Source organism: Aquarana catesbeiana, linkage group LG02 (genome assembly GCF_042186555.1).
Source record: "Aquarana catesbeiana isolate 2022-GZ linkage group LG02, ASM4218655v1, whole genome shotgun sequence".
NCBI lineage: Eukaryota > Metazoa > Chordata > Amphibia > Anura > Ranidae > Aquarana > Aquarana catesbeiana.
The window spans coordinates 174883524-174900022 of NC_133325.1; the positions used below are offsets into that span (position 1 = coordinate 174883524).

A 16499-nucleotide genomic window follows, 5' to 3' on the forward strand; every position below is an offset into this window, starting at 1 on the left:
TGTATATATATATCTATCGATAGATAGATATATATCTATCGATAGATAGATACTGTATATATCTATTTATAGACAGATATATATCTATATATCTATCTATAGATATATAGATATATATACAATATACATACAATATAAATACAATTTTCAGGATTTTCAAATTTTTGTGAATTAGTCCTGCTGGGACATTGGAGAAGGGGACATTCCCCAAAAGCTTGTTTGGAAAAATCGTATGTTAGTGCAAATAAAAAAGTATCATGGACAGTACTCAATTGTTTCTGTCACAAATGCACTGATATGACTACAATCACCTCAAGCAGGACTAGTAAAGAAAATTTCTCTTAATTTCTCAATCTCTTAGATTGTAAGCTCTAAGGAGCAGGGCCCTCTGATTCCTACTGTCTTAAAGTGTATTGTATTTGTACTGTCTACGCTCAAGTTGTAAAGCGCTGCGTAACTGTCGGCGCTATATAAATCCTGTATAATAATAAATAATAATACATTTCTAAAAGGATAGAACAGGAAATGAGTCTTATGTGTTAGTAGAGTTAGGTGTAAGTTCCTCCAGAACATAGCATCTAAGGGGCACCTCGTCCCAAAGAGGAACACCCACAAGAAGGTACTGTACATATTTAGCTGCATGGTATCTCCAGGTTGTCTCTCAGGTTTGTTACACTGGAGGCAGATCATGCTTATGCAGAAAGAGAAGCAGTCAGATGTGCCGCCCATGGAAAAGCCAGGTTAGCAATGTGGAGACTTATGCTGAAGGCTAGGTAAAAGTTGGGCACACAGAGATAATGTTGGAAAGACAGGCCAGATCCAGTGCTGAAGAAGCAATATTGCCCATGACGCCAGACAGCGATGATGTCCAGTAACAAGCTGCAGGAGGAATGTGTGTGAACACATCTCAGATTAAGGTAAATTCAAATAACTTTCTGCTTTTAGCAAAGTTTCAGCAATTGATATAGCCTGATTTTACATTTTGGGTGTAGATACGATTTTATGGTACGTGTTACATGAAATTAAATAGCAGACGTCAAGGACCAGAGTGTTCTAGTTAGAATTTTTTTACTCTAAATTAAATAGTGTGTCACCACTAGTTGATTGTCCCAACACCACAAAAAGTACAGTACATATGTTTTTTCCCTCTTTTTCATCTTTTGTGGTACTTATGGACTTGGTCCCCTAGCAGAAACTCAGACATTACTCTGATAACTCATTGTGCTATGTTTTGCTGCCTATCTCATTTTGCTCATACAGATTTTATTAAATAAGGTCCTGTAACTTTCACAGAGGCCAGTAAGCTGGTGATGTCCTACGTGGCAGCTGTGTGCGGAAAAGGAGAGGAAGTAAATCAAGTGAAAGAGCAACTCTTGCAATCAAATCCTGTTCTGGAAGGTAAGTGATATAATACTGTTGGCAAACAGAATTTCAAAGAGTTATGATTACTTCTGTAACAATCAACTATTTTCACAACATAGGATGGACTTATGTCTTTTTTCAACCTCGCCTACTATGTAACTAAAAACGAGTGCAATGACAAATGCAATGTTGTGAACAAGCACGGTTCTTTTCGTGTGAAACACATCAACTGATCATCATTGCAATATCTGTCTGGCTCATGACAATAAAGAAATTTCTACAGCATCTTTTTGGATTCAAGTCTGCGATCAATCTTTTTTTCTCTTCTTGACAAATGCAGTGTGTTGGATTTCTTCCAGAATCAAATATAAAAGAATCCATTATAAGATGGCCATGTGAATGTACCTGGAGGGAAAATAAAAGCCACAATCCTTGCTTGTCCCTGGGCTTAGTTGCAAGAATAATATGCCTCTAATTTTACAATGCTCCTCTTGTAAAATATGGAAAAAGGGGAGCTTTTCTTAAGCAAAGTAGTTCCTATAAACTAACTTGTAGTCCATTAAACCTGGCTAAAGTGCCACAGCTATAAATCAGCTGGCACTTCCAGGGGACTGCATATCCATTTAACTTTGCTGTTAGGCAAACTAAGAGTCCTGCCCCCAGGGCACTCTCATATCCAACAGTTGACTGCTTTAATAGTTGACACTCAGGCTCTGCCCCCTCCTGTACCTCCTTGTCCGTTATCACTACGATAGGTGGCCTTGCTAGCCAATATTGAGACACATTGTATGGAAGGGGTGGATTAAGGGTCTTGAACACAACAAAATGACTCCTTCGAAAATGAGAAATTATACATTTTTCTAATTTCATTTGCAAAGACAGGCCTCACTTTAAGATCCTGCCTTTTGGAAATGGAGAGACATAAAGTGATAAGTGTAATGTTTCCACTGAAGAGCGAAACTCTGCATAGCCATTATTGTACTGTGTCACAGTAATGTGGCATTAACCTATGGTTCATTTATTTATTTTTACCACAGCCTTCGGAAATGCAAAGACCATTCGAAATGATAACTCTTCCAGATTTGTAAGTTCTTTTCTGCCAAACTGTTTTTCCAGCAGCCTTCTGTTAGTTCATTTAGTATATTGTCGTCTTGTTTTTTGCATGTCGATCTTGCCTTGATCTCAATTCTCAAATTGCCTTTGCACAGAGACACTTATAGCTGTTTTACTGCAGTCATGTGACAATTTTGCACTGTATAGAATATCTGCGAAATGTGTAGACCTAATTTGAAGGACACAGATTGCTTGCCTTTGTGATGTATCTAATGTCTATATGGTTTTAAACTGTATCTAATAAGATTGTGTCTTTTATTAACTTATATGTTCCATTGAATCATACATAAGTGATTCTAGGGGTATATTTAAAGTTCCAAAACCTCCCTTACCTTCTCTTTACTTTACATATTTAAAAGATACAAATATGTCCAGTATATTAAAGTAATTCAGGACCTGGTCAAAGTGGTTTAAATGCTGGCAATTTAAGCTTCCAGCACAAAACATCCCCAAGTGGAGTAATACTTTTGCAGTAAATTAATTAGTATCTCAAATACCCTGTATTTAAATGAAAAAGATACATATAAACGTATACACAAAAAACTTCCATTAAAAAATGCATAAAAAATACTAAAACCTTGATGTGGACCCATATTTTGTATGTTTTATTATATGTTTACTGTCAGAACTGTGTGTGCACACACATTTTGCAGCACAAAGGGAGACTATTGATTAAATTAGAAGCAATAATTTCTCACAAAATGGTGTGTGTGTCCACAGCGCTGTCACTATCTATGAAAATTATACCATAAACTGTTTAAAAATGAGTGCAATGACAAATTATGTGAAATGAAGATAAACGGAATATAAAGTGCTAGTGCAACATGACGTTCGTATAGTTCAACTCAAATTCATGTACAAATAAAGTGCTAATAATCTTCATAAAATGTGATCCATGCGTGATATAAACTGATGCCAATGATGAAAAAACTGTGCTGTTCCCTGCTCCCCTCCTCATGTGTCCCCACCCACCGACTCCTGATGGTAAATCCCCTATTTGGTGTATATGGGGATCTTCTGAATGTATGGTAGGTAATTCACTTCCTTGAATTTCCCAGCAGGGCAATGTTTGTCTCAAATGGGTTTATGCAAAAAAAAGATCGAATAGTATCCATAGTGTAATTCCATTATTTTATTTTTAAAACATGCTAAAATCCATACGTATGGCGATTTACCATTGGGAGTCGGTGGGTGGGGACACATGTGGAGGGGAGCAGGGAACAGCATAGTTTTTTCATCATTGGCATCAGTTTATACTGTATCAAGCACGGATCACATTTTATGAAGATTATTAGCACTTTATTTGTAAATGAATTTGCGTTGAACTATATGAACTTCATGTTGCACTAGCACTTTATATTCCGTTTATCTTCAGTTCAGATCCTTTGTCATTGCACTTGTTTTTAAACAGTTTATGGTATAATTTTCATAGATTGTGACAGCGCTGTGGACACACACACCATTTTTTGTCCAGGGGGCAATTAGCCTTTTTTCCATAGCAGCATTCTAACAATAGTAGCACATATACCATAGCGCAGGAATAATCAGCATATAATAATTTCTCACACTTTCAAAATACGCAAAATATTGTATGTTATATGCCAACACAGATCCTCAGGACACTACATAACTTGTGTGCAAAGTTCACATACAAAAAAATAAAAGTAAAATCGATTTCACCCTGTTGGGTCATAGATACCATAGAGTTGCAATGGCATCACTCATGTGGCTTGCCAGTATTTCAGTTTATTTGCAACAAATATTAAACTCAGCAGTTTATGTGCAGATAGTCCATAAAGCACTTCCAAAACTGTTGCAAACTATCACACACACCCAGCATGGTCATTGGATATATCACTCAACAGCTGAATCTCTGGCATATAAATCTCCAGATATGGCTACTGGCATCAGCAACCTGCTGCAGAATTTCCGAATACATTATAGTCACATAGTAGGATATTTATAAGTGTCAAAATACCATAGGCCAGTGATGAAACCATTTTATGTGTGATTGCTATCTTTTAGTCTTTTATTATTTTACAGCTCCACCACGGTAGACTTTCAGAAAAGCAACAGCTTGAACATACGCATGTAATTGTCAGGCACACTGCATCAAAGATTATATTGTCAAAGTAACAGTCTTGTTGTGTCCTTTAAGTATACTTTTTTAACACAAATATCTAAAGCGGACAATAAATTTATTGGTGATAATTATTGTATTGTGATAGTACTCCAGCTCAGGATTTTTTTTCTTTGTATATTAATATGTCCACTTTGGAAATTCAGTGGCAGCAATGCCTAGAAGGCTTAAAAATGTAGTATGTTTTCTGTTGTCCTCTGGCAGTGGTGAAGAAGCTGCATGGTTTATAGACTGAGGAGTTTGCCCAACATGCACTGAATATTGGATGTGTACTCACATTCACTTGTTATCACATTATTATCAAAAAGAAAGTTAAGTGATGACAACTGAAATATCGTCTTTCTTTTCCTTCAAAAATAAAGAGCCAGGGAATTTTAAATTGCTGTGTTGAATGCCCCAATCCAAAGTTTTCTTTTCATAATTTTCAGGGAAAATACATGGACATTGAATTTGACTTTAAAGGAGATCCAGTTGGTGGTGTTATCAGTAACTGTAAGTATTTGTTTCATACAAGGATGTATAAAGCTTATATATTATGATTTAACACTTTCGCTGCCAGAGTTGGTTTTGCATTTTTTCCACACATGTTTAAAAAATCTAAATAGTTTTTTGGCATGAAGATTACATAAAACCCCCAAACCTTATATATTTTCTGAAAGAAGACACCCTAGAGAATAAAATAGTGGTAGTTTCAATTTTTTATGTCAGGGCAAACAAAATACAAAAAACTACCCAAAGTTTGATAAAATATAAAAGATGAGGTTGCACTGAGTAAATAGATACCCAACATGTCAAACCTTACATTTGCGTGTGCCCATGAAATGGCAACAAACTTCAGTACCCTTCAGCGACGCTTCAAGCGCCCCTATAGGTCATCAGTTTAGTGTTACGGAGGAGGTCTTCTTCTAGAATTATTGCTCTCACTTTGGTGTGCGTGGCGATATGCAACATGTGCATCGCAATCCACGTTTTAATGCGTAGGCGCCCCAGACATGTGCATTTATGTTCATACGTGCGTATATGGGGGGGGGCCTCAAAATTTTTTGAAGGGGGAGGGATTTTATGTGCTTGGGTGTAACTTTATTTTTTGTTTTACTTAACTTAAAGTCCCCTATGTGATGATTTTTAGGTGACAGGTTTTCAGACAGGGTCTGAAAGACCCTGCATGTTTTTGAGACATTGCATGTCTCCTCTGGACTCCACTGAATGTATTGCAATGCAGATTGCATTGCAATACATCCCCTCCCGGTTATGCTAGCCAGGAAAACTGAGAGGCTGATCCAAAAGTGACGGCATAGATGTTGCTTCTCGTGTCACCGCAAGAAGGGGTGTCTGCTCTTCTCCTTCCCCTCTACCCACTGGCACCTGCCATGTTGGTCCCGGACCCACAGACAGACGGGCAAGTGGAGCCCATATACATGGAGAGGGCATGTGGGGGAAGGAGTGATGTTGCCAGTACCGGAGGGGGGGGGGTGTAGAGGCAATCGGGCAGCAGCCCATCCACTTGACAGGCAGGAGTCTGCCTGTCAGTTTTACACAAAATCCCGGCGGCTAAAGCCACCCCGCTGTCAGGTCTGTACAATGTATGGGCCTGTCAGTTGAAGGGTGGAACTTTAGTCAGAAAATGCAGTCCTGCTAGATCATCTCAGGTTGACCCCTTTTGCAGATATAGATATATAACACATTAAGCCTATACTGTTTAAAATCCAGTAATACACTCTTTCACCATGCTCTGCACATGCTCAGTTGCTCTCCATCTTTAGGCACTGCCGAGTTTGTAGAGGTCAATTTGCTGACAGCCTTAACGTGGAATTAAATCTCCCTATCTTTTACAGCCAAGAAATCTGCTTATGTTTGATCTACAATTGCCATGGTGCTGCACATGTGATCAGTTATGACATCAACATTTCATGGTTTGACAATTTGGTTGAGGACACAAGCAAATGTGACAGTTAGCAATCCCGACATTCCAGGAATGTAACTGTTTTTTGAAACTGTTAAATCAATGGGTTTTATCCACTTTATGATTTACTGTTGTTCAGGGGCGTTGGGCTTCAGTAAAATGGCAGCCTCCAGTAAGAAGAAACAGGAGCAATGCTGGAGGCAATTTACAGCAAATATTAATTTTGGTATTTTGGAGAATAATAGGTAAAGGGAAGGGGACCAGGGAACCATTCCAGCTGCCGTCCAATCTACCCGGGCATGGGAACCAAACATTATATTCTCCAGAGCAGGGGATTTAAGTCAGCAACTCTTTGTACTCCTTGGAGTAGACAAATTCATGCCAGTAAAACCTTTTTTGGAGAAATTTCTCCCGAAGGCCCTTCTCCGGCCAAGGACGGCGTCTGTGTCTGCTTCCAAAAAAGGGGGGTGCAGCTCTTCGCGCAGTACTAGGTCTATAGACCTTTCCTAGAGAACCCATGGTGATGTAAAAGGAAAACCACAGGGTCCTTCGGTAGCTCCTAGTAGGTACATTTTTGGGTCACGCAATGAACCTCAGTCCAGCAGGACTGCAGGAGGCGGCACTACAAAAAGATGTGCATGAGCGAACTGGAATACTCCCCACACCTCCAACAAAGATCTAAACATTGAGGGAACAGCCTGTGAATCTTTACCGCCCCGTGCACTTTAAACCCAGCTTCCTGGTGCTTGGTGCATATAGAAGTTTTGTAAGAGAACAACATAAGTCTTTCCGCTTGTCTGTCCAGGAATGTCAACCCTAAGTCTCGTTCCCATCAAGGCGGTCCAAAGTCTGGCGGCAGAGATAGGTCTGAGAAACCGCATGGCGCATTGGAGATTGCTCTAAGCATAAGAGTTTGAACGTGGTGAGGTGTCTCTGAAAGACCTTCGTTGGAGGTAGAGAGCCAATGAAGTAGGCCAACTGTAATTTTTGCCAAAATGATAGTCCTGCATACGCCGGGCCGTCCATGATTTGTTGTCACCCAATCACTACAATGAAATGACAGGCCTGAAACCATCCGTCTGATTTCAAGTTTTGGAATCTCCAGTCATGAAGGCCTGGGCTGAAAGCAGGGATACCTACTATAGAGGTAAGTGGCTAGGGGCAATGGAGAAATCAATGGAGAAAGCCTTCAGGCAGATCCACCGAGTCGCTCCCACTGTGGGATGATCTAAAGTCCGATTGGACAGATCTGTTAGACACCACGGCACCGATTCCTGCGGAATCCCCACAAGGAGTTGTTCCACCTGCACCCACTGTTTCAAAGATCCATGGCGGTACCAATCAAGTACTTGTGTCAGGTGGCATGCCATACGATAGAGGTTAACATCCGGTAGAGCCATGCCTCCCAAAAGTTTTGGTAATCTCAAAATCGACTGAGCAAGGCGAGGAGGTTTCAGGGCCCAGATGAAACCAACAAGAGTCCAGTTTACCGCACAAAGGAAAAGGTTCGGGATATGAATGGGAAGCGCCTGAAAATGATAAAGCAGGCGGGGTATAATGTTCATTTTGACTATGTGACACTGGCCAAACCACAAGAACAGGCCATGTTGCCACGACATCAGATCATTTTTAATTGCCGCCAGAAGAGGAGGGAAATTAAGTGTAAAAATCTCTTCCACCTTGCTAGGTAGGAAGATGCCCAGGTATTTTATGTGCGAATTGGCCCATGGTAGCATAATTATTAATGTGGAATATACACTATATTACCAAAAGTATTGGGACACCTGCCTTTACACGCACGTGAAATGTAATGGCATCCTAGTCTTAGTCCTCGGAGTTCAATATTGAGTTGGCCCACCCTTTGCAGCTATAACAGCTTCAACTCTTCTGGGAAGGCTGTCCACAAGGTTTAGGTATGTGTCTATGGGTATGTTTGACCATTCTTCCAGAAGCACATTTGTGAGGTCATTCACTGATGTTGGACGAGAAGGTCTGACTTGCAGTCTCCACTCTAATTCATCCCAAAGGTGTTCTATCGGGTTGAGGTCAGGACTCTGTGCAGGCCAGTCAAGTTCCTCCACCCCAAACTCACTCATCCATGTCTTTATGGACCTTGCTTTGTGCACTGGTGCTCAGTCATGTTGGAACAGGAAGGGGCCATCCCCAAACTGTTCCCACAATGTTGGGAGCATGAAATTGTCCAAAATGTCTTGGTATGCTGACGCCTCAAGAGTTCCCTTTACTGGAACTAAGGGGCCAAGCCCAACCCCTGAAAAACAACCTCACACCATAATCCCCCCTCCACCAAATGATTTGGACCAGTACAAAAAGCAAGGTGCATAAAGACATGGATGAGCGAGTTTGGGGTTTAGGTACTTGACTGGCCTGCACAGAGTCCTGACTTCAACCTGAGTTGAAGCTGTTACTATATAGCTGCAAAGGTTGGGCCAACGCAATATTAAACCTTATGGGACTAAGACTGGGATGGAATTAAAGTTCATGTGCGTGTAAAGGCAGGTGTCCCAATACTTTTGGTAATATAGTGTATATTCCTTACTAAAGAACATTATTTTTTATCAAGTTGTTAAGGGTAAAGTTACGCTTTAAGGTTTCTCATGTTTATTGGACCAGCCTCCTGTTATATATCATTCAGTACAATATAAAGAGTTTTTCCATTACGTTGCAATATAGAATTCATCAAAGCCAGAATAACATTAAATAAAGTAAAATAAAGTACCAAATTCAAATATGAATTTGCAATCAGAACATAGCTAAATATAAACCACATAAAATGGTCCCAGTGTTTGGTAACTTGCCTCTTATGCAATAGTTGACCATTATAAAAGCAGCTATATTACAAGCCAAGCAAATATTATAAAGATCTACAAAGAGTCAAACAGAAGAATAATTAAAACGTAGTTCAGTGACCATTGTAATATATGTATTGCCACATTGCTTTGGCTAGACATCTCTTTTAAGTAAATAGGAAAGAGCAGAAATATGACATATTTAGGCTGTTCACACAAGTAACATTTGATATTGCCTTTATTGTTGGATTAGTGTGTTATTTCTCATGTACCTATTATGTATATTATTGGATTGAATGCCACAGTCATTTTTGGTATTGTTTTTCCTTGTTTGTCTCAGTCCTCATTATTCCAGGATAGGTCACAGCAGGAAGTATCAGCTCATTTCCGTCAGAGTGGGATGGCAGTTATTTACAGCACAGATTTGAAATATTGCTTGTTTATTCATTAAGTACTGGGAAAGACAATGCATAAAAGAGGTTGTGTATGGGGAGAAGGATATAGACAGATTTTGTAAATCCCACCTGTGTCCTGTATTGTAAAATGAAAGGCTCAGTGAGTTACCAAACATCTCCCAGTAGCACATCCAACAATTATTCATTAACTCATTCCTCCACTAGAAAATAACAGTTACGATTGCTCTATTGTACTTAAAGCATTAGCAGTATTAGTATTAGACATATTTCTTTTGTGCTGAGAATGTTGTTTCTGACATTTGTTTTCCCCTCCATCAACTGCTGTTCTACAACAGCTGGAAAACATGCATGGTAACATAACTGTTCAGGTGACTCCTGCAATTCTAAGCTTGATTGTTATAAAAGCTACTGTACATAAACTCACATGGTCTTCCTGATAAAAAAAAATGTTATATTTTTTTTTTTTAGACTTGCTGGAAAAATCTCGGGTGGTGAAACATGTTAAAGGAGAAAGAAACTTTCATATATTTTACCAGCTGCTTGCAGGAGGAGGCAATGAACTTCTAGGTAAGGAACTCAAAAGGGGGCTGCTGGATAAGAAATGGGCCCCCCTTTCTCTGTTCAAAAGGTATTAGCCCTGTTTCCGGTCCCAGAAGCATATTGACAAACTCAAGTTCCAGTCTAGAGGTCTTTTTACGATTTGTTGCAGATTTCAGACAAAAATACAGGAAGGAGGGTTGAAGGTGCAAGATACCTCAATGACTTATTCCAGCAGTAGTAGGCCCTTTAGCAGCATCCTTAAAATGATGCTGATAAAGAGGGGACAGCCAGGCAACTCTGTGAACCTTTGAGAAGCACCTACTGGCATCTCACCCTCAATGAGTACTTCCATACTGGAAGCTATAGGTGAAAGGTCCCACCTTTCCAACCGAGCCTCCGAATGCAAGTTTCCTAAAGTCCTCAGCAAATAGCACCTCTGAAGCCTAGTAGTTGCTTCTCTGGAAAACACATGCCTCCCTTCATTGGGGAAGCCAGGGAAGAGAGAGAGTCTCATCAGATCCTCTCAAAAGTTTACCTTCTCCCCAGCCATTCCTTCTAGGTCAGCCTCCCAGAGGGGGGTTTAGGCTCACTTGCTAGTTGCTGCCTGGTTGGGCTGCAGCCTGTTCCAGTGCTAGCCGGCAGGCCCCAGTGACAGGCAGTACACTGAGTCTGGGCTGAGGGTTCACTTGAGCTGGCTGTGGAGTGTATGCTGCTGCAGCCTGTTTCTATGCTGTCCCTTGGGCAGAGGACCACAGCACAGCAGACGCGGAGGGGAGGGCTTTAAAACAGACCTGGAAGCCGGAACCGGAACTGGATGGAGGCCACACTAAAACTGATGTAACCAAATCCCCCCCCCCCAATAAATATTCATTTGGTTTCTGCCATTGTTTTTTTTGGAACTGCCTGGTGAGTGAGCGGTGATGTGTGCAAACTGCATACTATAGCCCTGAGTTCCTGGCCAACCCCAGGCCTTGGGACTCAGGGCTAACAATTATCAATGAGCAATATGAGACCCGGGGCTTTTTGGGGGCCCACTCTGGGCTATAGCCTGGGTCAGAACCCCCCCACACGCCCCCCCCCCTGACGCTACTGGTCACTACTGTGTCCTTTAGTGACTTAGAGGTCATTGGAGGAAACCACAAGGGGACCAGGAATGTGACATACTCAAACAAGTCTTGGATGCAGAAGATTCATCAGTTATCGTAGCACTTAACAAGAGAAAGAATTGGCAGCGGGACAGTTTTTTGGTGTTTTTTTTGTTTTTTTTTCTGGAAAGACTTTTTCATTTTTTATATCTGGCATTATTTTCCAACCCTAGCCAACATTTTTCTTTTTGTTTTTTAAGAGTGAAAAGCGTTGGAACCTCTGCGAGGTCTTTTTTGTCTGTCCTCACTGTGAAGATTTCTTCTCACTTACTGTGTAGGCTAAGGCTTAATGTACATGGTATGTTTTTACAACCTCTCCTGAATGATTTAACTTGACAGATAGTAACCCACGTTTAAAACGTCCGTTTTGCCACATTTACATGCCGCGTTTAGCGGCGTTTTGCCGCACATTTGAAAAAAAAATTTTTTTTTTTTTTTCAAAATAGCCAAAAATGAAAAATGCCTGTAAACGAAACGTTTGGAAGCGTTTGGTGCTTGAAATACCTCTAAAACTCAGCGTCTGAACTAATTTTTTTGCTTTCCAAAAAAGGCCTCTAAACTCAACTGCCTATAAACGACTATAAACGACCCTGTGTACATGTACTGATAAGATAACATAGAGGAGAGTTCAGGAGCAGTTGAAAAAAATGCCCAACTGCTCCTAATCTTCCGTTTAGCAGCAGCAGTGTACATGGGGCCTAAGAGGGACAGGAAGTGATGCAATATTTCTCCTGTACGAAAAGAGAAAAAAATTAAAAACTCTATTTAGAGTGGGGAAAGGTTAGAACATCTGTTGGGTTTATTTTGTGTCTTCCTGTTCCAGTAACACCTATAACCTTCGAAATTCCTTTTAGACATCACTGTAGTGTGCTTATTAGATAATGATCATTTTTTTTTACATTAGGCTCAATTCACAAAGCCAACAAAGCCAGCTGGCTGAATTAGAGTGCCTAATCCTTGTGTTAAAACTTTGTGAATTGAAGCCTATTGTGTGAGATATCTGTGTTCAGTAGGTGTTCATATCAAGGTGTCAGGTATATTTTGTGTCAAGGTCTAAAGGATTTTATCCATGATCCTGGCTGACTGTAGGGTACAGTTCTGTAATGATATGTTTGTATAAATACTGTATGTGCTTTAGCCTATGATGCCTGTCAGGGAAGGAAGTAATGGGAAGTCTCTTCAAATGGGCACATAGAAAAAACACACTTTTAATACAGTGAGGAAGAATTAGAGCTTCACACAATGTTTTTGTTGTCTTTGCCTTCCTAACAAGTTGTAGAGGCTTCAAAAGAAAGAAAGAGAGGAAAGAGTTCCACAATGGAGTTAAAAACAGATATAAAAACCTGTCTGGAGTAAGGCTTAGATATCAGATTCCTGTACACCAATGCAGTTTTGTTCAATGTCAATTAACAAACTAATATACCTTAAGTTCAGTTTTATATTTGGATGTATTTTTATTTTTTAATAGGAAAACTTAAATTGGTTCCAGACTGCAGCAAATATGTTTACCTGAATAAGGACCCCGACAGTTTCGCTGGGATGAACGATGCTGAAAATTTTAGAGTTGTTAAGGTATACCTTTGTTATGATTTTACTAAGCTTTTATGTTATTGATTTTTTATGTTCATTCAGCTGTATCTAAAGCTTAATTATTTACATATAATTAAAAGTAATTTCTAAAAAGATAGAAACCCTACACAGTGGTGTAGTGGGTAGCACTCTCACCTAGCAGTAAGAAGGGTCACTGCTTCGAATCCCAACCACGACACTACCTGCCTGGAGTTTGCATGTTCTCCCTGTGCCTGCGTGGGTTTCCTCCGGGTACTCCGGTTTCCTCCCACACTCCAAAGACATGCTGGTAGGTTAATTGTATCCTGTCTAAATTGTCCCTAGTATGTATGAATGTGAGTTAGGGACCTTAGATTGTAAGCTCCTTGAGGGTAGGGACTGATGTGAATGTACAATGTATATGTAAAGCGCTGCGTAAATTGACGGCGCTATATAAGTACCTGAAATAAATAAATAAAAAATAAATAAATCAGATGTTTTAGCATTGTCTCTGCAATGATGTATTCTACCAGCAGGAGAAATTTGTAATTGTAGCTCTGTGTCCAGGCAATACATAGGAAAGGGGGAAAGGGGTGATCACCTGTGATACTACATGGATGGATCAAATTCAGTTTTCCAAAAAAAAAAATCATGGGATTTATTCCAGGTAATCTGTCTCTACATTAATTTACTAACTGGCTATATGTATGTTTATTTTAAAAGGATGCCATGAAAATTATTGGATTCGAAAATACTGAGGTTACTTCAGTCCTGGAAGTTGCTGCGGTTGTTCTAAAGTTGGGGAACATTGAGATAAAAGGACAATTTCAGGCTAACGGAATGGCCTCATGCTATATCACTAATTCTCAGTGTGAGTGTTGACTACACCTAAATGTTTCTGCATGTTCATGTACACATATTAATTCAACCAATTATGAGCCATGACATATGTATTTAGAGGTACATCATATACATTCATATTACTGTTATCTTCATGTAGGTATTACTACATGTAGAGGACTCAGACAGTGCTTAGTACAGACTACACTAACCTATAGTATCCTCACTAAATTCACTTTATTGAATCCAACCCCTACAAGGTAACAGTTTAGCTCATGGGTGGAGTTTGAGGGGTCTAAGGGGTCTCAACAGTGACCCCACCCATGCTCCAGGGGGCCCGTGCAACCTCTCTGTCACATTAGGTTGGCAGTTGGATGGGAAGATCGGGAACATCGTGTCCTTTCCTTGCCAACCCCCTGGACCTTGACAGGAGCAAGGCTGGCATATACTGGAACCGATCTGTATTTTCTTCCTGCAGCAGCTGAAAGCCAGCTTCTCCACTTCTCCCTCCTGCTGGCATTCAGCTGTTGTAGGAGGAAAATACAGATCAGTTCAAGTAAATGCCTCCTCTGGTTCATTACTTTTCTGCTGTTTTGACTTTTATCCTTTTCTTTGTCCCTGCATACATCTATTGTACCTAGTGAAATATAGAAGATACTGTAAATAAGAGTTAGAAACCAGAAAGTTGTGAAATTCAACAATTAGTGTAATCTAATTATACTTACAGTAATATATACTTGAAATGCAGTCTTAGTAATTCACTATTGTAGTATCTTGGCCTCGATTAACATTTTTATCATTTTTTATCCAGATGTTAAAGAGATTGGCTCACTGATTGGCCTTGATGGGCAAACACTAGAAAATGCTTTCAGTGTTCGTACTGTGGAAGCCAGACAAGAAAAAGTGGTGACTACACTGAACGCAAACCAGGTATGGAACCTGAAAAACAAGAAATCTCAGTACACTGTACATCTTCTAGATTATGTGACCATCACCTACAGTTTGATAGGTCTGCCATCCACAGGTCAGCTTGGCTCAGTTGCGGCATTTGACATTTTCTTGCAGCCAGTATTAAATTATGACCAATGTCTTGCATACTTTTATGATGGCACACTGGATTATCCCATGGCAGCTATTACTAGGAACTATATATATTTAACCATACCGCTACCATAGCATAAAGATTTATAGTATATTCAAATCCAAAATGTTTTTTCTTTTGAATTGTTAAAGCCCTTGATATTGTTTAATGCTGTCTGTGTCCCACTGGGGAGATTGACTTTCACATATAAATTTACCTAAAATGAGGCACACTCTCAGGTAGACAGTTGTAATCAGAAACATTGTTTCCTTGAGAGATTTGCCATCTATTACTATTCCAGTGATAACCATTTTGTATTTTCCATCACTTTTTTGTTTTGTTGACAACGGTCACCAGGACACATTCAGATGGGGAATTAGAACTGTTAAACAACATGATTTTCAGACTTTTTACTCCATTGGGGCAGTTTGGATAACTTTTAAAAACTCAGAAACCCACAGTGATCAGATGTCCAGTGTACTAGTTGTGGTATTGTCAGTAAACATAAAGAAAGGATAATAAGGTGGGGTTGATTAAAATGCACTATTCAATGTCACTATGTTTATTTGCACAATGTTAGATTTCAAGGACTGTATCCCTCAAGCTGTGGAAAAATAATCTTTTGGAAATATTTTGAGTGTAATTGTGTAATAGTAAGTAGTAAGGCTTATTTACATACATTTTGTGTGTGTGTATGCCTTTCAATGTCTTTATTGTCATATCAGCCAGAACCTACAATGCTCTTTTAGTAGCTGCTTGTCTTACAGACCTAGGCTAGTAGCTTGACTTTCAACCCTCCTGTTTCTTCACTCAGGCTTGTGACCATCCATGGTAGAATAGGAAATTCAGACTAAGGCCGGTTTAATTAGATGTCAGTTAACCTACCTGCATATTTTGGGCTGTGGGAGGAAACCCACACTAGCAAAGAGAGAACATATAATTTTCAGGAAAATAGTATCCTATGTAATAACTGCACCTAGGACCTGGACATTGCAGAGAAAGAGTGATAACCAAGCTACTCCTCACACATCTTGATTATTTATTGCTCCTTATTGTTCCAAACAAAAATCTGCACAGAAAGGATATTTTAGCACCATAAATTAACTCTTCATTTTAATCTATCCTAATTGTTTGGGAAAGGAGTAGTTCTGGTATGCGTGACTAAAAGGGTCACATTGGCATGGTACAGATTACACATTATCATTACACATAAAGAAATTATGGATTTAAGTACTGTCAAAAAAGTTGTATGCTGACTGACAATGGACTGCACTTAATTGACTGCTTGTTTTCACACAACTGCTAATTTGCTTGGACATTTCTTTGTGTTTTAGGGTGTTTATGCCCGGGATGCTTTAGCAAAGAACATGTATGACCGACTGTTTAGCTGGCTTGTACAGCGGATCAATGAAAGCATAAAGGTTTGTCACTAGAACTTTGTTACTTGAACAATGTGTGCAAAAAACAACTGTGAGATTCCAGTTAATTTCCTAGTTCAAACCGTTGGTTTATCTTAAATTTTTTCTAGGACTTCAAGTCATTGTGGACCTCAGTTTGTACACCCCTATATGTACATAATAGAAATAAATGCTCTTCTGATAGAT

The 16499-nt window shown here is 39.6% G+C and overlaps 1 protein-coding gene across 2 annotated transcripts in view; it reads left to right on the forward strand.

The window, feature by feature from the left end:
• The window catches only part of MYO1A (myosin IA), a 153148-nt gene that overhangs the window by 82092 nt on the left and 54557 nt on the right, over positions 1-16499 (forward strand). For both annotated transcript variants that reach the window (XM_073613838.1, XM_073613839.1), the window contains exons 5-12: positions 1294-1398; positions 2400-2446; positions 5044-5107; positions 10210-10308; positions 12895-12998; positions 13698-13845; positions 14626-14744; positions 16230-16316. In XM_073613838.1, the coding sequence (XP_073469939.1) occupies positions 1294-1398; positions 2400-2446; positions 5044-5107; positions 10210-10308; positions 12895-12998; positions 13698-13845; positions 14626-14744; positions 16230-16316 (773 nt within the window). The remainder of the gene's footprint in view (positions 1-1293; positions 1399-2399; positions 2447-5043; positions 5108-10209; positions 10309-12894; positions 12999-13697; positions 13846-14625; positions 14745-16229; positions 16317-16499) is intronic.